This window comes from Pleuronectes platessa, chromosome 7 (genome assembly GCF_947347685.1).
Source record: "Pleuronectes platessa chromosome 7, fPlePla1.1, whole genome shotgun sequence".
NCBI lineage: Eukaryota > Metazoa > Chordata > Actinopteri > Pleuronectiformes > Pleuronectidae > Pleuronectes > Pleuronectes platessa.
The window spans coordinates 12,819,798-12,843,479 of record NC_070632.1 but is presented as its reverse complement, the minus strand read 5'-3'; the positions used below and the strand labels follow the sequence as shown (position 1 = coordinate 12,843,479).

The window sequence follows — 23,682 nt, the reverse complement described above, 5'->3', positions numbered from 1 at the left end:
AAAGTGGAATTCAAAGACGAATAGACATGGAGTTCAGATTGAGCATACACTGAGGTGTTTAATAAAGTTGACAGTTTCTACTGTTTGGGACTTCACAGGAGAACAAATTCTATGTAAGAGTCGTTTACTTCATTTTATACAGAATAAAAGAGATCACCTAAATTACACATTAAAAGCCAATATTTGTACTTTTGTGAAGAATACAAATTTTGTACAACAATAGCTAGCATAGTATCTTAATTGTTTAATAAAAAGATCACTTGAATATTTATCATATGATGAAAATAAAATAACACATTCAAGGGAAACAAAATGTAGATTAACTTAAAATCTCTTTTAAATTCCGAAACAAATAATTTCATTATTGGCAACAAAGTCCAGCTTGTGCCGCCAAACGGTCCGAGCGTCTAGACCGAAAACAGCTTCTTTAGTTAAGTGAACTATCAACTACAAACACTTACCAAACACGTAGTTCTGTTGTTTATAAAAGCCATGAAGCAAAGCAGTGTACTCTTGCACAGCAAAGTGAAGAAAGTCCTCTACAAAGGTTCATTGATTAGCCATTCCTTTCACATTCATCAGTTGTGCAGAATCTGGACATACACCCAAGGGAGCCGAGCGTATCACGGTGCATTCACCCAGGCATTGTTTTTCTTGGTGCGAGTCTTTTTCCCGAAAAAAGGCAGGTCTGGTCACGTTTGAGTGATTTCTGCGTTTAGAAAATAAAAAGTGGTGTCGTTTTTTTCTTTGGGATAAGGCATTTCCTAACTGTGCATATAGGTAAACTACAAAATTCCCTGATATGTTATCGAGTGCTAAAGCATGTGCTCAACTACGAGGTGATGCCGCCAAGACGGGCAGACAATTTTTTTTTGTGTTAGTTGTAGTTTTGTGGTTTATTATTGCTATTTTCACCTGGATTTACATAATGAATCACTAAGCATCATGGGATGTCTACTTAATGTGCATGAACATGAAGAGATTGCCCCGGGGGATCCAAATCAATCATTTCACAAAATGTATTCTGTGCCTCGTGAAGTCCAGCGACGTCAAGCTGTGGCACTTCAGGATTTAAGACGCTAACAGTCTGTCCTCTGATGCTCTCCTTCCTAATGCTATGTGGACTACACGTGACCTGTAATGACATCATCTTCTATTTATATAGATATATATATATATAATGGGAATTGAGGTTAAAACTGCATAGATCATCATAGGCTGTGACTGAGAACTTCTATGGCGTTGACGATGGGGCAGAGAGAACAGAAACCTGAGACACGCACACAAGACATGTCGAGGCGAATGCAGAGTGATACCTCGCTCTCGTACAGCAAACGTCTCAGACACCGGTGTGCGGTGAGATTGACGCGAGGAGATTGAAGTCGATGACGTTGCACTGTTGTTGTTGTTGTTGTTGTTATGATTTAACTGCTTAGTTATTTGCTTCTGTGACGAACGAGAAGGAAACAAGTCACCGTCTCCTTTTTTTCCAGCCAAGATATCAGCTTTGTGTTGCAGCACTTTTCCTGCACACAACCTCAGCGCCTTCTGATTTCCACTTGTCTAGCTCCTAAGGTTCCTACAGGCCTGCAGCACTCTCACTACTTATTGATATGAATCCACTTTCAGTAGCCAATTAAAGGAAACCGGTGAGATATTTACAACACGGGCGGGATCAGATTTGTGTGAAGGTCAGCAGCCGCCTCCATCACGTTTATGTCTTCTGCTTCTGCCAGTAAAAGGACAGTGGAAAAGGCCTGAGAGGTGCCACGTCTCTCATGCTGCAACAGTAGATCATTCTGGGATGTGGGACGTTGGGTTTGACTGTTGGCAGTGTATTCCGCAGCTGCTGGTATACAACTAACACGAGCTAACACAATAGGAGGGGAGGAAAACCCTATTTCCCCTGTAGCCTTGTGATCATCCTTCATAAATATGAAAATAGTAGAACTTCAACCTCACAGCATTGTTATCACAATGTCTTCAGGACAAACAGTCACCACTACTAAAGAGAGAGAGAGAGAAAGAAAACTAAAACGTACAGGAGATTATGTTGATAATTAAATTTAGAAGAGATTACAGTAAAATGAACACGATAGCAAATATCGACCAGTGAATGATCTACTTTTTTTTTTGAAGGGTCTACTCTTGTAAACTCGGCTGTAATCCACAAAAATATACTTTTCTTGAAAACGGTGGTCGTACAGTACATTCAGCCTGTACCCTCACCCCGGTGATATATATTAAAGTCGCTATTTACAAAACAGAAAGAAAAATGTTTGGCTCAAATTTTCAATCATACAAACAGAACAAGTAAATGTTCATGGCTTTAGATTATCGATTCATGATGTGGCGTACATGACTTTACACTGTTTGTAATAAAGCACAATTTAAAAATAAAAAAAGAAGAAAAAAAAACAATGGCGAAGAAACGGTGCATTTGGAGTGACCTGTTTAGGAAACCATAGCAACTGTACAAAATAACAAAAGAAAACAGCTTTGGCTTATATTACTGATGAACTGTTATACAGATGTGAACATGTTGATTTTCTCACCAGTTCAACTGGACAGGTTTTCTTAATTGCACATTTAGACTGAATATCCTACTCCTTTAAATTATAAAATGAATAAGTATGTCATTATTGCAATAAATTCTGTTGCTATTTTTGTTTTTACCTCCCCCAACAGGTGTTGTTTCATCTATTCACTAAAGTAGTCTCTGTTTCTCATGTGACCATAACTCCTGTGTAGTATTAGTTAACTCGGTGCTGTCTGTGTCTCCTGATCGAGTCGATAAATCACGAGAGGCCACTTGAGATAAAGGTCTTGTGTGGTTACAGCATGATTTGTTTTTTTTTTAAAAGATAGTTCTTGCAGTGAACATCGTATTTAAGGGTCCTCAGCCTGAAAGCAACACAACTTCCTCTGATTGTTTGCAACATGCAAGCACAACAGCAAAACAGCAACTACATGTAAGTGTCTGACTAGACCAGTGACTACAATAATCTACCGCCTATTGTTTAACAATTTTCTCTCTTCTGCAAAAAAGTCCGAATTGCACCAAGTACCTGATTCCACCCGCTTGTGCATTTAATTCAGTCCCACCCACTGACATTTTATTCTTTTTAAATCTTACTGCATCAGTTTGACAATTGACTTTAGATATATTACATCTCAGTCTCACAAATTGAAAATGGAGTTGACTAATAGTATCATAATAATAGCTCAAAGGACCCTTGCTCTTTCTTTCAGCTCCATGTCGAACCCCTCCCTCTCTCTGATTGGCTGGTGACTGGAGGCGTGGTCGGGGCTCTTTATGTCACCCACGTGTCCATGCGCAAGCGCTTGACCGAGGGGCTTTCCCTGTCTTCAGAGCCAGCGGGGGGTCTGCCGAGCCCCAGCGGGGAGTGGAAGTCGGGCCGGTGGTCTTCACGGTCGCTCCCGTCGTACGAGCTACAGGAGGAGCTGAGGCTGTCGGCGGGGGAGCGTCCCAGCACCTCCTGCCGGCTGGACCCCTGCTGCGGCTGCTGCTGGGGGAAGCTGGACTGGGAGATGCGCTCCCGCGGCGGCGAAATGGGTTCGGACTTGATGTTTATGCTCTGGCTGGTGTTGATGGATAGGTTGGAGACCTGAGTGAGGTGACCTCCGCCACTGCAGAGGGGACAAACAGGGAACTTCAGACGACAGATAGGAGGTGAAGAGACAGGAATATGTAGATGTGTGATTCAGCATAATATCACAGAGCGCGGTGGGTGTTGCTTTCATGTGCGGGCGTCTGGAGAGTGTGCTTTTGTTTGGAAGTGTGTTACTCACACCAAAGAATTAAGAGCTGCCTGGCCCAGTTGATGCTGTTGCCATGCCGACATGGAGCCCAATGAGAGCCCAGGAGAGCTGAAGCCCTGTAGGGAAGAGATATCTGCGCTGCTCAGGGAGTACTCTGTAAAAACAAAAGGAGCCACACACACACACAGGGTGAGAACTCGTTCGCGTTTCAGCTGAGTGCCACTGGAAAAAGAGCAGGGAACCAGCGTGCGGCACAAACAGTCACAGCTAAGGTGGTTGTTGTCGGTCCGAGGGGAGAGCGCGGCCAGACTCACCGGCGGGGTTGTAGGAGGTGGGCATGCCTGAGTAGAGCAGGCCCTGTGGGGGTAAGCTGGGGGTGGTGACAGACACAACTGGAGTGGCCAGCGGCTGGTTGGACTGGGAGCTGTTTAACCTCTGGGTGTTCTGCAAAACACACAAAGCAACAGAGAAAGAAAGCATGAGCCCAGAATACAAATACAAAAACAGTTTGTGTGTGTTCTTAGAAATAAAGACAGCATAAATGTTTTTCCTTCATTTTCAAGTTTTTACTAAATTTTCCATTTTTGATTTGCATATGATGGTTATCTGGGACATAAAGAGTGTAATAATGACAGCTGCCACAAGGGGGTGGTGAAGCTTTATGAGAGTCAATATTTAATCTTTCTGATCCAATGTTGCCATAACTGATCAAATATGAATAAGTGATGCTTTGGTTTATTTTCTGAAATGTATCCACCTACAGCTCAATAAAACAATGTGTGTCATGCTAAACTGAATATATACAAAAACTGACAGGTTGATTTCACTAATTAATAGTAATTATAAATTTATTGCATCAATTTTAAGCGGCTAAGTGAGGGACATAGTCAGTGCAGGAATCACAAGGAGACATGCAGCTGGAGGCACAAAAATACGAATAATCATATTTATTAGAATCCTCTAAATTAGTTTCTACTTTGTCAGTCGATGAGAAAACCAAATGCTTTTATAGCGTTAGTGCCGGAGTGAGACGAAGTCAGAGTGAGTCTGGGGATCCGGCTCATAATCAAATAAACACCTCTTAACTGAGAGGGTGCAAAGGGGTAAAATTAACGACACATTTCAATTCCCAGGGTGACGCACGCAGGAGCTCCAGTCGTTTTCTGTTTTAGTGCAGCGACTGGCATGCAGCCCACACAAACAGACCTACAGAGTCCGGTGTGGTCATGCAGCATACGACGCTACAAACGCACACACACACACACACACACACACAACCCACGCAAAGACTAATCAAATACCAAAACAAATGCTCAGAATTTTATGTATCAGGGATATGTGCCGATGCCAGCAGCTGCATTTGAAGAAGCATTGCATCATAATCCAGTTGATGGCTTCCTCGCATTGTTCCAACACTCAGCGGCCAGATGACTTCACCAAACCCAAGTGTCTCACAGAATGATATCATTTCAGATGATGTCATCCTCACTTCAGTGGAAAAATATATACTGTTAATGGTTTGTACTTCACTCGAGACGACTTTAACCCTCAAACTTTCCAGATTGTGATAGACTATATATTTTTTATTAAACAATGATTCACGCATACATCTCTCTCTCTCTCTCACTCTCTGTCACACACACACACACAAACTAAAACACGAACACACACACACACACACAAACACACTCACACACACACACACACACTCACATACGCGTACTACTAGTGGTTTATGACTTACAGTGACGTGTTGGGAATGGAGGAGCCAATTTAACAGGCTCAGGCAATTTTCACAGGCCAAACCCAAAACATGCAGTGACAAACCCTTTTTCTTTTTTTTATAACATCATTATTGCCGGCAGTTCCGAGAGACAATCTCCGGCTCGAGCGCCCTCGGTCTAGCGTGCGTGTGATTACCGGAAGCATGTTCACGTTTGCAGCCATTTGCGCCAGGCATTTGTCAAAACTCACCAAATCCATTTCCTCCTCCTCCGACTGTTCTCAGCGGAAGAAGAGAAGAGAGGCAGAGTTACAGAAAAGAAGCGGAGCAACTGTAGATCGCTCTGGAAAATCGTGCTGGCTACTTTATCTAGATTTTTACAGTGGAGGGAACAACTGGGACACTCATTTTGGGTTTGTGGTTCAATGTGATACCCAAAGAACCATTTTGTCCAAATCCTCGTCACATCTCCCTCGATCACAGGGCTGACACTTGCAGACAAACTCACACCTATTGGTAATTTAGTGTTTCCAATCAGCCTTACCTGCATGTCTATGGACTATGGGCAACAGAGAGGGAAACTAAACTAGGAAGAGATTAAACCAGGAATCTTGGTGCACTTCCTTTCCTCCCTGCGCTGAAAGAAGAAGCAGAAGCTCCATCTTTTTTTCGGTGCGGTGGGACATACTGCCACCAGACCAGACCAGGGCTGTCTTAATGCCCGCACTCAATCAATAGCAGCAGGAAGACACGACAAGGGCGACAAGATATTATCTGGCTCACACCCTGGGCCCATGATTAAGTCTTCATCTACACTCTGTCACACCGAGATGTGATTAATTTAATACCATTATGGCCTAATGACAGGCTGTCTGCAGACCTGCCACGGCCACCACCAAAACGCCCTGACGGCTCAGACGGAGCAGAACCTTCCACCCCCCCACCCCCCACCTGCTTCAGACCTCTCTCTCGCAAGGCAACCCGTGCTGCTCCGCCGATTTCACATGGTCGGCACGGTAACACGCAGTTATTTTAAAACACTGATCCAGGCTCGGAAAAAGAGGAGCACCCACGGTAACCTGAGGTGTATTTACCAAACACAATCGTTTTCCTGGCATGGCTTCTGTTGCCGACTACACCTGCAACATGAAAAGTTGGAAACAGTGCATTCGTGGCCAATGTCTGAAACCCCCCATTTACGATGTTTTATAAATGTTGAAATATGACCAGGAGAAGTTTAGCCTCAGGTGTTCGCTGCAGTCAGAGCTCTCTGCAGCTTCATTATTATAATTAAAGAAAGTCTCTCATTTAAATGTGAATAGCTGAGCGAGAGATACAAGACTGGAGCTGCAGATCTGTGAAGACTGCAGCTCCGATGAGGCCTGCACACTGCGAGTGAGTGAGTTCCACTTGGCAGATAAATATAGTCCTTGGTAAGGTGACAACCTCACTAGAACAGAGAGCTGCACTGCTGTGATAACATCAAAAAATGTGTGTAGGCAAAACCCAGCTCTGAGAGTCTGGATAAAGACGCTAAACATCGATCTGCTCTGCCCCGCGGCAGGAAGACGCTGAGGTCCTTGGGTTGTTTCTTCTCGTGTGCAGCGGTGGAGCTCTGTACTCACCAGCGGGGGCATCATCCCTTTGCTCGATGGAGGGATAACAACCCTCAGGTCTGGCTTGCGGTTTCCCATCCCCATGTTCCCTCCGGGGGGCGGTGGAGACTTGGTGGGCATGACTTTACCCAGGCCGTTGCCGCTGGGCGTGCTGTGGAGGCCGGGGGAGCCCCTGGGGTTAGCGAAACCGTTCCCTGCAGAGGTACAAGGCGACAGAAACACATCATCAAACCATGGACTGTGACTGACAACACCAGCAGTCATCAGGCAAGCCTCTCACACAGCGCTGTTTCCCTGCATACGCCGTTAAGTGTTTCCAACCCTCTGGGAAGTTTTAATAGACTTGGATAATTATCCCGCACATTTACAATAATAAAATGTCCATTTCAAAATTGATGAGCCTTTTATTTTTATTGTGAATGATTACATCAAAGTCAGCTCTTTGTGTCTTGGGATGAGGAGCAGTTGATTGTCAAATGTACTGTGACTGCTTAAAAGTAATAGCTGAAGTCATTACAAATGAATAAAAACAATAAAAGAACTCCTAGTTGTTGTTTTTTTTACACTGTGCTCACAAACAATAGAAAAAGTGTTACTTTACTTTTAACATTCACACCTTGTTTGTACATTAGCCATTTCCTCTTTATCAGAAAGAGAGTAAAAGTCCCCAACAACTTCATTTAGGAGTTTCCTAATACAACACATTCATCACTAAACTGATATCTCATGAAAAGGGTAAATATTATCATTGGGTGAGGAGAGATAATTGGAATTCTGTAGGAAGTTTTTATTGTTTTTCTAGAGATTTTCTTTGCTTATATATTTTTGTGGTAGATGACGATGTTAATTGTGTCTCTCTTAATCCAAAGATGTTCATAATAAGCAAATGGCTGTTCACTTCCTGCACCCTGCGATCTGCTCTTAGTACATCTGTCGGCATCTCTTCTGTTTTATTCCTGCTGCTTTTCTCAACCTACAGTTGGTTATTTATTTTTCAAAGGTCCAAGATGCAGCGTGACTCATCTGTGCAAGGTCTGCAGTGGGATTCTGCAGTTTCCACACAAATACGCTCAAACACAAACGCAATGAGTGGTTCACCAAACAAAAGCAACGCATCAAGTGCACTTGAATTTCATATTAATTTCACTTCATGTAGGTCTGAGTTAAAGCTACGACCTCCAAACGAAAATCCTGAAAACAACGGGAAGAGCTAATGAATGCTATCGCACACTGCATCAACGGATCAGTGGCACTTCAACAAGTTGCTGACTTCTCCATTGTGTCCGATTTATCCCGGCGTAACACAAAGTGCGCGCACAACGAGCGGGCTCTTGTGCAGGGACATAATGGAACAATAGATCCTCTGACTACAGATAAGGACCGCAACAATTCATGGTCAAATAAACAGCTATAACACCTACAATAGTATCTCCCAGCTGAATCAACAGTGTGTACGCAGCTATTCACCGTCGGCTCTGGCTTTGATCACACAGTATTTGGCTGCTGCAAGAAACTAATGTTTACAGAATTAGCCAAGTGTACGTCCAGGGCCCTAAAAATAGCAAATCTGATTAAAAGCAGTGGAGATGTCATTCAGAGGGAATGAGATGTAAGTACAAATATTAGTTGATGTAAGGGAACGGGTTACAGTGATGCAATTTGTGAAGGGCTCTGATATTTTAACTTGAGATTAAAGGTCAAAACATAAAGCTGAAAAAAGCCACAGACAAAAGACTCAATATAATAAACGTGATTTGCATTATTAATGACACATGGTTAGGTGTTTGTGGAGAAGGCCCAAATTCAATTAGCTGGTTTTGTGACATTTGGCTATTCTCACATGGGATTCTCTCTCTCTCTTTCTCTCTCTCCATTTCACGCATACCGTCCTATCCCTAAAGGCAAAATGCCCCCAAAAATATCTTAAAATAAACGGTGCAGTGAAAACAAAGGCATGCTAAAAACCTGAAGTTGATCATGAGAAACAGTCTTTTTCCTCATGTCTCCGTCTTATCCAAGTGACTGGTGAACTTCCAGCAAATGTTTGATATGTGAATGGGCAACTCCACGCCTGGCGCATCTTGCACACATTATTTTTCTTGGCTATTTGTAGTTATTCTATCAAATACATCTGTTTCTGTGTCCCACCTGCATTCTTCATTGTGCTTTTTTATGCTTTTGTTAGATTACAACAGTAATGTAGCCATTGACGTCGTACTGGGGTCTTTACCAACTCAGTGTCCCAGTGCGTGACGCTTGACGCTTTGCCAGTTCATCCCAAGGCAAAGACCTCCACTCAGTGCTGTCTTCAGTTGGCTGATTCCGACTTGGATCGACCCACCTGACTTTCATATCTTTGCAATGTGCCTCTGATTATGACTTCAGATATCTGACGATGACTAAACAGCACACTTGCTTGAGATAATTGCCGAGATGCAGAAACACATGTCTGCACCAAATACTTGGGTTTCACAAAATGAGAACCAGCTTTTCATTTCAGTGGGCTTTACTTGCGTCTGTCCTCATTCTATATCCAGACTTTCTTCTGGCTGTGCCAATAAATCCTCTCTGGCTGAAAGCTGTGCACGTCGAAAGCTGTTTGGTTTCTGTTCATTGTCCTGAATTATTAACACGGTCTGGGATGAGGCGTTACATAAGGCCCTGTGTTTACAGCTGAAACATTCAGCTTTTCATTTTAAGTTCGGGGGAACGAAAACACTGACTTATTATGCCCCAACGTCCCACGTGTGTCAGGCTCAGGCAAAAGAGAACAAGGCTTGATGAATGAGAACAAGAGCACAATCCTATTGTTGTGTCTTAGAAAACTGAGACCGGCCGGGATGTGCACACTGGGATTTGTTAAGACTTGTGAAAACCAGGTATATTATCATAGTTGACCCTCACACTTTTGCTAAAAACTGCAGACTCTACAAAAAGTGGCAGACCGCTCACATTGTTCGCTTCTATATCAGTATTTTATATCATGACAAAGGTAATATTGCATAACCACTGAATTTATTTTTGATATTTGTAATATTATATGATCACTATTTGTATGTATATTAACTTTTGATATCTATAATGTAACATCTTTATATTTATAATGTAACGTATGTTTTAAATGTTTGATATTGGTATTTAATGTTTTTTTTTAAAATGTTTGATATCTGTATGTATGTCTTAAATGTGGACCCCACTAAAAGTAGCTCTGTCTTAGGGTAGAGCTAATGGGGATCCTTCTAAATAAACAAATAAACAAAATAAACAAATTGTTGCTTCTTTATTTAGCATTTATGAGATTCACCACCATCATCCAACTTTGAAGACAGGTTTTTACGTTATTATCTGTACCGCTTATCCTACGGATCATTAAGAGCAGGGGTGGGCAAACTTTTTGACTCGCGGGCCACAATGGGTTCTAAAATTTGTCAGAGGGCCGCGCCAGGACCAGATGGTTGGAGTGTTTTTGTGAACTGATATAAATGACATGGAAAAATCATTACATGAAAGGACTTGGTCTTTAACAAGTAGCAAAGCATTTATTTGCAAGGCAATTTAACAAAAACTCGCCTTTCAGAGAAAGGCTTGCTAGCCTTGGCTATTTAGAATGCCACCAAAAAAACTTGCATTGGTAGTTGACTCTTGAATCGCAGTTTGTCGGTGATTTTTTTTTGCCGAGTCTGTAAATTAGCCGCCAACCTCTGAGCCGTAGCCGCCCATTCTTGCATTGATTGCTCGCTAGCGTAGTTAGCATGCTTCGTAGCAAAGTGACGGCTGATGTTGTACCTTCGATTGGACTTCAGTGAAAAAGTATTTTGTTGTCCACTCCGTGTTAAACACTCGGCACTCATTGTCCACTTTTCGTTTCCTTGATCCGCTCAGTTTACAGAAGGGCTCACAGGGCGAAGCGAAAAAGTGAAAGGAGATCATGTGCCCTTTCGAACCCTATACACCACACTACCGGTCAAATTTAATTTAGCTGACGGTTTTATACGAAGCGACTTACAATAAGTGCATTCAACCCCGATGGTACTAACCCAGAACAACAAGAAGCGAGGAAGTACAATTTCTTAAAAAATAAATCAAAACTACAAAGTGCTATAAGTAATAGCCATTTATGTGCTACTATATTGTTAGTTTAGTTTTTTTTTTTTTTATTTGGAAAAGTTGGGCGGGCCGGATTAAAAAGCCCAACGGTCCGTACTTTGCCCATGTCTGATTTAGAGTCTCCAATCAACCTAACCCCAATCTGCATGTCTCTGGATGGTGGGGAGAAGCCAGAGTGCACAGATAAAAACTCCCACAGATACATGATGAACATGCAAACTCCACACAGAGAGACCCCCGCTCGCCGGGCTAACAGGCCAATCACCACTTATCATAATTCCCCCCCCTCCTGATCTCCCGTGTGGGGTAGTGGCAGTTTAATGTTCCCTGTACGTTGTGTTAGGAAGCTTCTAACAACTGTCGCCATGCACTCCTAAAGTTAGCTTAGGCTATAGTCATTGAATAGTCATTGTTACGAATGTTCAACTTGGAGGTTTATTGCACTTTTGATTGGTGTTTGTATTTATATAATTCTGCATAAACAGATGACTTGATATTTGTATAGATTACATGTAAAATCTTATTAAGTTGTCATAAAAAAGAAAGAACCAACAGCGTGAACAAATTTGCACTGACACGGACCAGTGCCTCGACAGGACTGTTTATTCCGCTGTCAGATGTGAGGCGCCCAACATACAAACATGCTTTGTTATGGTGTTTCAAGAGCTTGTAACGCTCCAATATTAATGAAGGGATGTGTATAGCTCGCAGACGTGTTGCATAACAGAGGACACTCACATGCAACACACACACACACAAAAAAACATCAGAATGACCCTTTGAAATTATAGTAGCTGTTGAGCTATATTATCTAAACCAGACGCTAGATAAGAACGACAATACTCTGCTTATTCTCCTCATAACAGAAATGTGTTTGCTTCAAAAATCTCTCCGGCAAAGTTCACTGTCACATTCTTGCAGAACAGACAATCCTCACAATCAACTAATACCTACATAATCACTCGTCCAGATCCCACAATTAAAACAGTGGGAAATAAAGAAGGGTTGATTTACTTTTGGATTTTACATGCACTCCAGCTTCTCTGTATGGAGGCCACTGTTGAACAGGAGAGGAGGTGTCACACGGCCAAAGTCGTCCATTTGGCCACTTTGAAAGGCTCCTGCTGCGGTCGTAACTGCTACATGTGAAAAATCAGAGCTATGTCAGGAATGGTCATCTGACAGCGGGGGGGGGGGGGGGGGGGGTCTCCCTCCCTGTAGCCTCTGCTGTTCTACACACTCGGTACAAACAACAGCTGCTGCATGATCACACCGCGCCAAGCGCTGACGCCCCCTGGCAGAGGTCTAACGCTGTGCCCCACCCCCGAGGAACTACCCACACCCCAAAACTTCAAAGTCGCTCCCTTTAAATTGCTGACGGTAAACCAATCTGAGATGGGGGGGGGGGCTCGTCATACTTTCTAATCAATACCTCATCAGATATCCCCTCGACCTTTTATCCCTGTGGCCTTCAGCTTGTTATCATCTTCGAATGTCACGCGCTTTCGCAACTACATTCTGCATTTTTGTCAGCAATACTATATGGAATACGGCGAGCTCACGAGGAGAGAGTTATAACTCCACCTGCCTCCGCCTCTCACGCGGCACATTGCAGCCGTGACAGGCTGTCCGGTCATTGTGTACCGAAGGACTTAGAGGGATGTCATGGCCCGAATACCGACAGGGTTATGCTGGTCTAGGCATCTTACAGACCCTCTCCAGCCTTTTAAGGGCTGCCAGGGTAGAGGGGGGTTGGACTGAGGGGGGGTGTGAGGGCAGATGCACCTGTCAATAGAGGGAAGGAAACAGGAGGAGGGAAGGCCTCGCGGAGGTGACGAGTCCAAATGAAGAGCTGCGTTTATCTCTCTGCCAGAGACAGTTGGACGGCTAATTACCTCACCTGGCTGCCCCTTTCAAGAGCACACACACCGCTGTGAGAACGCTGCCCGCTCTCCCCCACATGCATTTAACAAGCATATCATACTGATACAACTCTGTTGGGAGGAGGAACACACACCAGTCCCCCTTTGCATGAGCTGAAAATATAATCAGGCAAAAGGCGCCATCAGTCGGTGACACCGACAACTGCCGTGAACCAATCGCAGATGGACACGCAACTATCCAGCTCGCGTGCTAAGTCGCAGATCTATCGGGCAGAGCTACAGAGAGCTCATGGATCTCTCCGGGAGGACCTACCCGCTGGGCCGGAGCCCGCACCACTTGGCACAAACAGGTCTGTGGTTTCCAGCATGCCACCTAATGAGATGCACAGAGTGATGGGATCAACCATCTGCATCCTTCTGCGAGGCGAGCAGAGCACGTGATGGAGATGCCAGACCAAATGTCATGTGGATGTGTCTTCACTGAGCACAGAACGAGGAGGTGTGTGCTCCCCCCTGTGTTCTCATTGGGAAACATCCACCATGTGATGAAAGAGTGGAAAACCAAGCATTCCACCACGAGGGCGCACCTTCAACATACAGTTATTCACTCTCTTGGAATTCAGGCAACTACTGGAGTGTCTCCTAAATGTCAAATGAATAATTTCATACAGAGACACTTTCAAGAAATACACTAACACCAAATATTGAAAAAGAAAATATGCTGATGCAGTTTAATACAAATAAAAATCCAACCTCGCAACAAATAATCAAGAGAGAATATGGTGAAAAACCAGCCACAGTTAAAAGCCCGTGTGAATTTGTGGGTCTGATGTATGGTTCAATTTGAATGAGGCATTTCACACCTTGTTGTTAGTACTTCTGTCGTATGTGGTGCAACTGAATCCTGCAAACGCCTTCTGCACTGACTGAGTCAGACCAGTCGTACAAGTACGGGCCTAGACTGACATCATTTTGCCACAATGTTGACAGACTGAGAAGTGTGATAGGGGCCAACTCAGGGTGTGAAAAAATAAGTACCACACAAACACAGTATGTCATCTTTATATCCAATGCCATTGTGGAAAAACTGTGTAAACTCTAGTATGTATGTCTTTAACGACCAAAGAAATCTATGAATTATCTATGAGGAATAATTATAAGATACAGTAGATGAGGACATTGATAGCAAACTTGGACTGTAAAAGACATTAACTGTATTATTTAAAAAAATTTTGTTAATGTTTTTTGAGTATAAAGTGTAACGGCCATAGCATGACAGTAAATTCCTTCATTAAAAAATATCAACCATCAAATAAAAGTTGTAATCCTTAAACCTTAAATTAATATAGTGATATGTAATTTTTACAGGATTATTCAATTGCTTAATGGTCTTGAATGTTAAAGTATATTGAATTTGATACAAAGAATAAACATCCTTATCCTAAATGTTTATGTATCTGTAATCCGCAAGAAATTGCTAACTTAATAACAGAAGGATTGTTTTTTTATCTGTCAATAAGTATTTTGCAACTTTTGTTTCCAGACATTTGACGGCTGCGATCAGTTTTACTTGAATCTTCACATTTTTCTACAAACAAAAATGATGCTATTGGATTAATTTGATGTTATTATCAAAGAGGTGTGTTGATCTATTAAATCAAAACCAAAGTCTGGATTATCCTCATCGTCTGATCAAATGACTGAGCCGAGCCACCAACCTGCATTGCCGGCACTGGTGGGCCTCTGGGGGCCTCCACTGGAGCCCACATTCCTGTGCAGAGAGGCCTGCGGAGGGGACAGCATCCCACTGTCGCTCAGAGAGCTGGTGGCTGATGCCAGGGACTGACTGCCCAGAGTCCCCCCCGGCTGGTACATGGCATTAGGGTTGGATACAGGTACAGCCACATGCATGGAGAAGTTCTGCTGAGGCAATGCTGAGGGCTGTGGAGGAGGGAGACACACACACACACACACACACACATTCACAGACACAAACACACAGACGCACACACAAAAAGAAGATATTTACACACAATCACAATGAAAATCCAAGGTCTGATGATAAATCTGATGGAGCAGTGGTTGTCATGGCATCATTAACAAAGAGCTGCCCCTGAAGTTCAGCTTAAATAAAGTAAAAACATTCTCAAAACATTCAGGGAGAGCTTTACTAAAGCTGCAAAAGAATAAAGGTTAGACTATTGGGCATTTTATGTTTTCATTAACACATTACATGTAGAATACACAAATCTCCAGTGCTACAACAGTGCACACAAACCACAGAAAACAAAAATCCAAATAAGACATGCATTCAGGTGTTCACTTCGGCATTGCAGCAGTCAGCGGGGCAGGCATACGTTTGGGTTTTGAGAGACCCCCCCACCCCTGCTTTAATATGTCTCTCTGTATGACAGAGAGGGCTGATGGGGGGGAATCACAACCACAAGAGTCGTGACTCACACACACATTTACCTACAACGCGCTGACTGTGCAAAGCGCAAGTGAGAATGACAGGTGGCAGTGAGAAACGATTCATCATAGCATTATCCAGTGAGCCGGTCGGGTGTTATCATTAGTTGGTTAATGGCAGAGTGATGCCCCTCAAGTCAGGAGCAGAGAGAAGATGACTCTTTAGTAAGCACCGTGTTCTTGCACGTCTCTAATATTGTCACGCATGATAAGATCACAAAAAAGATCTGCGGTAGTTTAGAGGGTGAGCCGCTGTGTTACTTGATGAGGGAGAGGGAAGACGCTAAATGATAGTGTGTGTGTGTGTCGGTGAACTCTGAGGACACTCTGCTGCCGGAACTGTCTCAGGAAAAGAGACGTTTAATGCTAGAATGCATCCAGAGAGCTGCAATAGGGGGATTTCAATTGAAAAACTTAATTGAATTACAAAAAATTTTAACCATAAAAATAAAAAATCTTTGCTTCTGTTGAGATATGAGTTGGAAATCAGGTTTGGGATGGAAATTACTCATCCCTAAAACACAGAATATGCAGATCTTTGGGATAAACACTCATGAGTATTTACTAAGTTATGAAGTTTGTTTGTGTTGAAATATGATAATATCACCATGGTATTATTCAGCTTATAATCTTTCCCGCAGAATAATGGAACATTCCAACTGTTTATGAAATGTGATCTTATCAGGGTGTGCCAAAATATCAGCTGCAGAACAAATCAATAAAAAGAAAAAAAACACCCCCAGAGAAGAGGGCATTAATCTTAAGCTACAGTAGATCTGAAAGAAGTCGACAGAGGTTCTGGGGTATAGGGTCAAAAAAAAAAAGAGGAAAAAAAGTTAGATGAAAAAACAAAAGGAGTGAAAATCCTTTGTGCCACAAAGCCAAGCAAAACCAGTGCATTTACAGTACTTACGATTTTATGATTTCTCATCATATTATCAAACTCCTCATTAATTTTTTTATACTTTTCTTCTGTGTGAGGAGTGAGGACATATGAGGCATCGGGGTCCGGGCTATCACAACCTCTGTGTTCTTTCTTGTTTAGCGCCTGTAGTGAACATCAACATAAAGACAGGGATCAACACAAAAGAGCAGGCGACAGAGGAAAGTACTTACACCACAGCGCTTGTACATTAAATCACTCTCTTCGCTTAGTTTGCCGAAATGGTCGTCCATGAGGGGGCTGTGCCCGAAACAGTCATCGGGATCGGGACTAGCACAGTCATTATGGCCTTTGTTTCTCAATTTCTGAAATGAAATTTGCACAGTTCAAAAGAAACAGTATACAAGGTGGGTTGTTGTTGTCTTCTGTTAGCCATACATTGTTTTGACCTGAAAAACACCAAGCATGTACCAAAATAATAAAATGTTACTATTCTAATAATCTGACACCATGTTGCACTCTCTCTCTATGTTTCTTATGTACATTTTTATTATTGACATTATGGATAGTTTTGTTCCGAAATGTTTACATCTTATATAATATTTGCTGCGGATTTTCCCAGTTTTGACATCAACAAAGTACATGTACAATGTATATATATATATATATATATATATATATATATATATAGAAATTATTGAATTTTTTTCTTTTTCTTTAGATATGTCATTCTTGTTCTAATGGTTAAAGTAAAACATTCACGGCTGCTCCAGCATCCATAGTTAAAAGCCAGGCTCTGGAACAAGGAGAGACTGAAATGTCAGAAATACTCTTTCACCCTTCAGATGCGTTCGGAGAAACAAAATCCTCTTCCCCCCTTTTTTTGTCTCTTCCCCTCGAACTTCCCCTCCTGCTTCCGCCCCTCCACCCCTCTGCTCTGTTCATCCTCCCCTCCCGCTGCAAGTGCATGTTTGCATTTTTCATTATATTTCAGTTATCATAAGCCAACCAGCTGGAAAGGAGCCCCTGCATGAGAAGATTCTTACAGAGGAGCACTTCAGTTTGTCCCACACTGTAATTCAGTAGGGCTGTCACTCGTGGGATCTTTTCCAAGCTCATCCATGTATAGGGGGATGAAATGGATTATCAGGTGTGGTCAAAAATGCCAGTTTGAGCATGACATTTTTACAATTATTATAAAAGCAGAAGGCTCGTGAGTGCACAGAGTTCTAAAGAGCCTGTTCTGACTTCGGGGGGGGGGGGGGGAACACATGTCGTACAACTAAACAAATAAATGCCGAACACTGTGCTCACTTTTGTACAGGCGGTTCTCTGCTCCTCATTACAGCTCTGAATAGCGGTGTTAACAAGGCTCGCTGACAGCATGTGACAGCTTGTGATATCGAGGCAGCGTACATCAAAACATGATTTATGTGTGGCTCTGAAGGTTCCTCTATCAGGCGGCTGCAGGTCCGCGGCAGCGCCCTGCCCTGTCTGAGGGCTGCCGCGGAGGCCTCGTGTCTACAGGAAGGTCACTGACTCCTGTGGATGTAGGGGTCAGGGAGGGAGCCGGAGGAGCGTTACCTACACACACTAATGAGACCTTATTCTCTCTCTTTCTCTGTGTGTGGGTGTGTGTGCGTGTGTCAGCGTGTCTGTGTGTGTGTGTGTGTGGCAAGGTACTTCCACAGCTGCTACATCCTCTGACAGCGGCGTGACAATACGTTTAGGTCTGTGCAGACAATGTGGCTAACCCAGCGCTGCTCACCACAACCTCAGTGTACATCACATTTCCCTCAAAACGGTGCCACGGCTTTATGAGGCACCCTGAATGATATCACTGCTCATTAAACTCTGCACTGTTTCTGAGGGCTGTGCAGTTTGGGGCATGAGAACAATGTTAATCGAAGCTGTACAGACAGAAATGTGGCGCTGCGCACAGCTTAGACACAAATGAGGAAGTTTAAAGAAGCGCCCCCACATTTTTTCAGACATAAGTGTCCACAATGCCCAAAGGAGAGCGAGAGAGAGAGGGAGAGGAGGCCTCTGGATAATGAATGGCCAGCACAGTACCACAGATACATTACTGTTTGGTGTGGTACAAAGCAGTGGCATTCTTCTCATTCTAAGAAAACGCCTTGCTGGTTCATTTCCTGTTTACTGAGCGCGTTCTCTTTAGTTAGGGTCCTGAAAGGCCTGTGTTTACTGGGGTTAAACTCTGCACTTTCTCCTCCCGCCGAGCCAAGGATCCCATCCTAACCTGCAAATTTGAGCTCCAACCTGCTCATTATGTGAATAGCTCGGTCGGAGCGGTCAGGCACGGCTGTGTGATTTGGGGCAGGGCTGCTCCACTTTCACAACAAGCCTGGCCAGCCCTCAGCACACCGCACCCACTGGCCCACGCCATGTAGGGAAAGGTTGCAGCAGCGCAGTGGGTGAGCGGGAACCAGATAGCGGCAAACAAAGACAGGCACTCAGCACTCAGATCTGCTCCACCATACACGACAGGAATCACTGCAACACATGTTATCTTCAAAACGATGCACTGGAGCTGTGATGCGGGGGAGCAGTGTGCACACAACGACATTTGGCGTGCGAGCGCTAATCATCCCTGTGGAGCTACTAATGTATATATAACAGTTAAGGCCTGGGAAAGCATTGGCTTTAATTCTCTGTTAAATGACTTGGCATGTTCTGGGTGTTCCACAGACGCTGCCCACAGCTCTCAGTGAATGGATCACTAAATCAGCACATGGCCAAACAGGTGCCCCTCTTCCTAACACCTGTCAGGACCTGGCTCCCCGTGCCGGCCTGTCTGAGGCAGCCGTGCAGAGACATGGCCGTAGAAGGGACCGCATGGATCACATGTATCCCTGAAGGTCACCAGACCCCAGATCAACTGGGCTCTTACGTGTCAATGCAGCAGATTGCTCCAGACACCACAGCGAACCGACCTAGAAACGGTGAAACTTAGTCCACGATGATCACGCTAATACAAAAAATAATAGATCACTGCTTTCCGAATTGTTAACCGTTTGATGAAAGCATAGGGGCAAAATGCATCTGAAAACGTTCAATCAAGTGGCAGTGTTTGCATTTTGGCTGAACGTGAATGCATGAGATTTTCAGTAGCATTTTTTAAAACATGAACGATGGGCTGTTTATTATAGGAGGGGTGGGGGGGTTGCCTAGCGTATAGACAAGGAAACTTGTGTAATCTATTCACAAAGGCCCTGAGAGGCTCACAAAGATGAGAGGGACCAAGGCCAGCAGCTATTTTCTCACAGCAACCACAAACCTGTATTGATAGAAATTTGGCTCTGAGTGGCCTGACGTCAAACCAAAGCCGGGCACTATTGTCTGTGTTTGCGTGTAAGTGTGTCCATCAGTTTGCTTGTGCGGTACTTCAAATTCTCTTCGAGGAGAGAAAAAAACAAAATCTTCCATCCCAGGAAGCCTTGAAGCTTCCTTATCCTGAAGAAAACATCCATCCATCATCTCCACTTGAGCCCCGACTACTAACTTATGAAACCATGGGGAACATTCAGCACAGTAAGTACCTCTCCAGGTTTGCAGGATACAGTGTGTTCAGAACAGAGAGTGACAGTGTTTCTGTCTGATTCTGTTAATGTTATTCTTCACAATGGAATTTCTATTAGACCTAAACGTTTCACATCGTGCCTGCATTGAGCTCAATTCTTGGCCTTGGATTTACTTGCAAGCACTATAGGGACATTTTTCTTTCTAATTGAATCCTAACCAAGCGCTCTTCAATGGATTAAACATAAAAACCTAAACCATTACATAAACCACCTACATTACTTTTTTCTTGAGAAGTACTTTCAGCGAAATGGGGCAATTTACTCTGCGGCTGTGAGTCTTGGAAAACCATTTTACTCTGATGTTCTCCGTCCTGTTTTAGCAGGAGAGCTTTCTGCATTTGACTTATTCATGTTCTGTAGAGTACTGTACGTGAAAAGGACGGAGGATGAAAGGACTGAGATAGTGGTTAGGTATACAAGCTGAAGTTCAAAATTGTAGGGGGGTGGGCTGCTTAAATGAAGGCACGATGAGGCTGTTTCCCTACTCTCCACCGTTGTGCCCGAATCCCAGCAAAAGGCTACACTTACAGTGGCTTTCGCTTCTGCTGGAGCACCACCTGACCTGTGACTGGTGCACCGCAGCTCGGATTACCGGCCCCTCCATGAGCAAGACAGCTTGTGGCGTAATGGCAACGCGGCAGGAAATTACAGGAAATGTTTCAGCAGTGGAGTACATCATGAGTGTTTAATGCATGTTGTGTTGGTTCCATCCCTCCCCGAAGTGCGGGGAAGCTGCGTTTTCACCACTTGTTGTGGAGTGGGCCGAGTACCCTCGCCTGGTTGCAGCCGGGTGTCCCAGCCTCTCGCCCCGCACCGCTGTGAATTAGCCCTTGTGCCCGCCACTACGCTAAGCAAGGTAGCGTGCTAATCCACATGACATCACTATTGTGTCCAGGCCGTTCCATCTAATGTGCTTATCAAAGGGCTTCTTTGAGTGGGAACATACTAGGAAATCAGCATGGGGAGGCGGCTGATAGGAAGGCTTTTATCTGCGGCGGAATATTTCTGCTCTTATATAACATCTTAAGAGACTACCACTACCATCATGTTTCCTTTCCCCCTGTGGTGCTGCAGTCTTCACTTGAGGGGAATAAAAGCCTCTTTTTGTTGATCTTCAGGAACTCTATGCCACTGCCCATGCAACACTAGGTTACTGTAATATAGGAAGCCTTCCCTCTCGCTCCTTTTTTCCACCACATATTGTGAGTGGGGAGCGAGGGGGGCTATTAGATAAGGAGACCTCTGTAATTCCCAGACATATCTCGTTAATCTCATGACCATTACACATTACGGACTGATATCAGGATATGAGGCTGGACTCGTGTCCTTCCTTTGGCTCGCTCCATTGTCAAGTTACTCAGGGGGGAGACAGGAAGGGCAGCGGGAGGGGGCGAGCTCTCAACCTTTATTTTATTTTCATATTGTTGTCTTGCAGCTGTTAGAAAAAAAAAAACAATATACAAAGTGAGATTCGATCCACACCTGACATCACAATGACATTGGACAGACCGCGGTGAACCGAGAGTTCAAAGTCAGCGGGCCATTAATCCAAAGTGAGTCATGTTCGCTGAATCTAAAGCCGCCACAGAGACAAATACGTAATTTTCTGTCTTAAATTATGTGAATTATCGCCTGCGTTTGACTGACTGGATTGCCAATTAAATATAGCCCACCCATTTTACTGAATAAGAGGCAATTGGAAGTGCGGTGAGCGGTCCCTTCAGAGCTCTCTGCTCTGAGACTCTGGTGAATGACGGAAGTGACAAAGCTATTAGCTGCCACAATCAGAGAGCAGAGTCTCAATCAGTGGACTGCACACTTTCAGTATAGACTAGAGGGAATTAAACTACAAATTGAGGATGAAGGCAAACCAATGTCATCACCATCTAAAAAGAATGGGAACATGCACTCGGTTCCCACTTCACATAAAGAAAAGGTGCACAGATTAAAAAATGATCAGAGGAAATTACAATCCAGACAGAAACGGATTATTGAAAACCTCTCTGATGGTTTTTCACTCCCAGTATCTCTGTCTCACTCTCCGGCTATCGCTCTCTCCCTGGTCATTGAGTTGATCATTAGCTGTCAGGGGCCCTTGAAACCATACCCCCAACCCTGAACTCCCATTCCTGCTCGCCTCTAAAATATTCATAAGGACAATTAGGAGTTCCGATAAGGCGAGTACGGAGGGCTGGGGGGGGGGGGGGGGGGGGGGCAGAGAGGGCAGGATGTGCCAGCAGGAATTCTGTTCTGCAACACTCTATACCCAGACCACAGACCTGTCCTCATCAATCTGAGACCCAGCAGCATCCCTTTTTGCCCCACGGTCAGGCGCGGCAGCCGGGAGAAGGTGGCACGGTGCCAACTAAACCCCCCCCCCCCCCCCCCCCCCCCCCCCCCCCCCCCCAGTTGTCCCCACCACACCAAATCCCAGCAGGCCTTGCTCTGTCCTAGCCCCTGGGCAGGAAGGGGTTGGACACACAGCACGCACGGTGGGAGGAGGGGTTCACAAGGGTAAGCTGACTGTTGAACGAGCTAGCTCACAGAAGCCGCCCGCGCACACAGGCAAGGTCTCGTTTCAGACGCTCGGCGCACAAGGTCACCGAAGAACACAGAGGGTGGACTCGCGGCTCTTGGTCCTAGTGATCATTAACATAGCGGGAACCAGCGTCGCTCCCAACCACATCCAACCGACTACTGTCGCTTTCTGACCTAGATCATATTCAACACATGCAGTTTATGGTTGAGCTCAATTTGTGAGGCTACAAATGGATTTTACCAGCTACACATTTTTAAAACGGAGGAGTGACAAAGCTCTGAAATGTTATTTATCAGTTATCTTATTTTCTGTGAAAGTTGACGCATAAATGAAAAATACATTTTCACCGCCGTGAAGTAATTAAAGTACCTATGTGTACAGTTTGAGGCTGTGTCCTAAATCACTCGCTACTCACGACGTGGTCCACTAAATATAGATTTGCCCTTTTGTTGTGCTGTCCAAATGTTAAGAGAGATTTTTTAACCTTATGTAATGAATGGTCTGTATTTATGTAGCTCTTTTCTAGTCGATGACCACTCAAAGCACTCATTGTTTCTCACAAACCAGTAGTGAAAAGTAGTGTAAAAAATACTACTAAACATCTATAGCAGTGTTCTTTATTTACAATCTTTATTTAACTTGCCACGGCTCAATTACTTTAGCTCACTCCCACAGTTTCATAAATGACAGGCAGGTTTAGACCGGCACTGCACTGGTTAATTGATCAACATACTACGACACGGGTCATGTGAATGTGTTTATGCAAAGATCTGCGACCTCACTCTGCTGCTAGTCCGCTCCACACTGACTAACCAGTCAAACTCAAACTCTCAGTTATCTTCTTTTCTGTGAAAGCTGACGCATTAAGATACAGTTCACTTTTCCACTGCTCTGAGGTGACTCAAGTCTTATTTACAGGAGGGTTGAAGCGTGGTAAGTTCATGCCAGGGACAAGGTGAAAGCCATGTATGTCCACAGAAATAATTCCCAATAAAGTGTCTTCTTGTGTTTGACAAACAAACTTAACCTAATTCGCCATCTTAAAACTGGTTCCAAGAAGCAAAATGCAAAAGTTTG

At 44.0% G+C, this 23,682-nt stretch overlaps 1 protein-coding gene across 3 annotated transcripts in view; it reads right to left on the bottom strand.

The window, feature by feature from the left end:
• Positions 1 to 32: 32 nt before the first annotated feature.
• The window catches only part of mef2aa (myocyte enhancer factor 2aa), a 58,433-nt gene continuing 34,783 nt past the window's right edge, over positions 33 to 23,682 (bottom strand). The window contains exons 4-10 of one of the 3 annotated variants that reach the window (XM_053426608.1): positions 16,698 to 16,829; positions 16,495 to 16,629; positions 14,831 to 15,053; positions 7,132 to 7,316; positions 4,098 to 4,227; positions 3,814 to 3,937; positions 33 to 3,651 (exon numbers count right to left, since the gene is read on the bottom strand). In XM_053426608.1, coding sequence (XP_053282583.1) covers positions 3,315 to 3,651; positions 3,814 to 3,937; positions 4,098 to 4,227; positions 7,132 to 7,316; positions 14,831 to 15,053; positions 16,495 to 16,629; positions 16,698 to 16,829 — 1,266 coding nt within the window. In that variant the 3' untranslated portion in view covers positions 33 to 3,314. The remainder of the gene's footprint in view (positions 3,652 to 3,813; positions 3,938 to 4,097; positions 4,228 to 7,131; positions 7,317 to 14,830; positions 15,054 to 16,494; positions 16,630 to 16,697; positions 16,830 to 23,682) is intronic. The other 2 variants (XM_053426607.1, XM_053426606.1) reach the window with 2 other exon arrangements.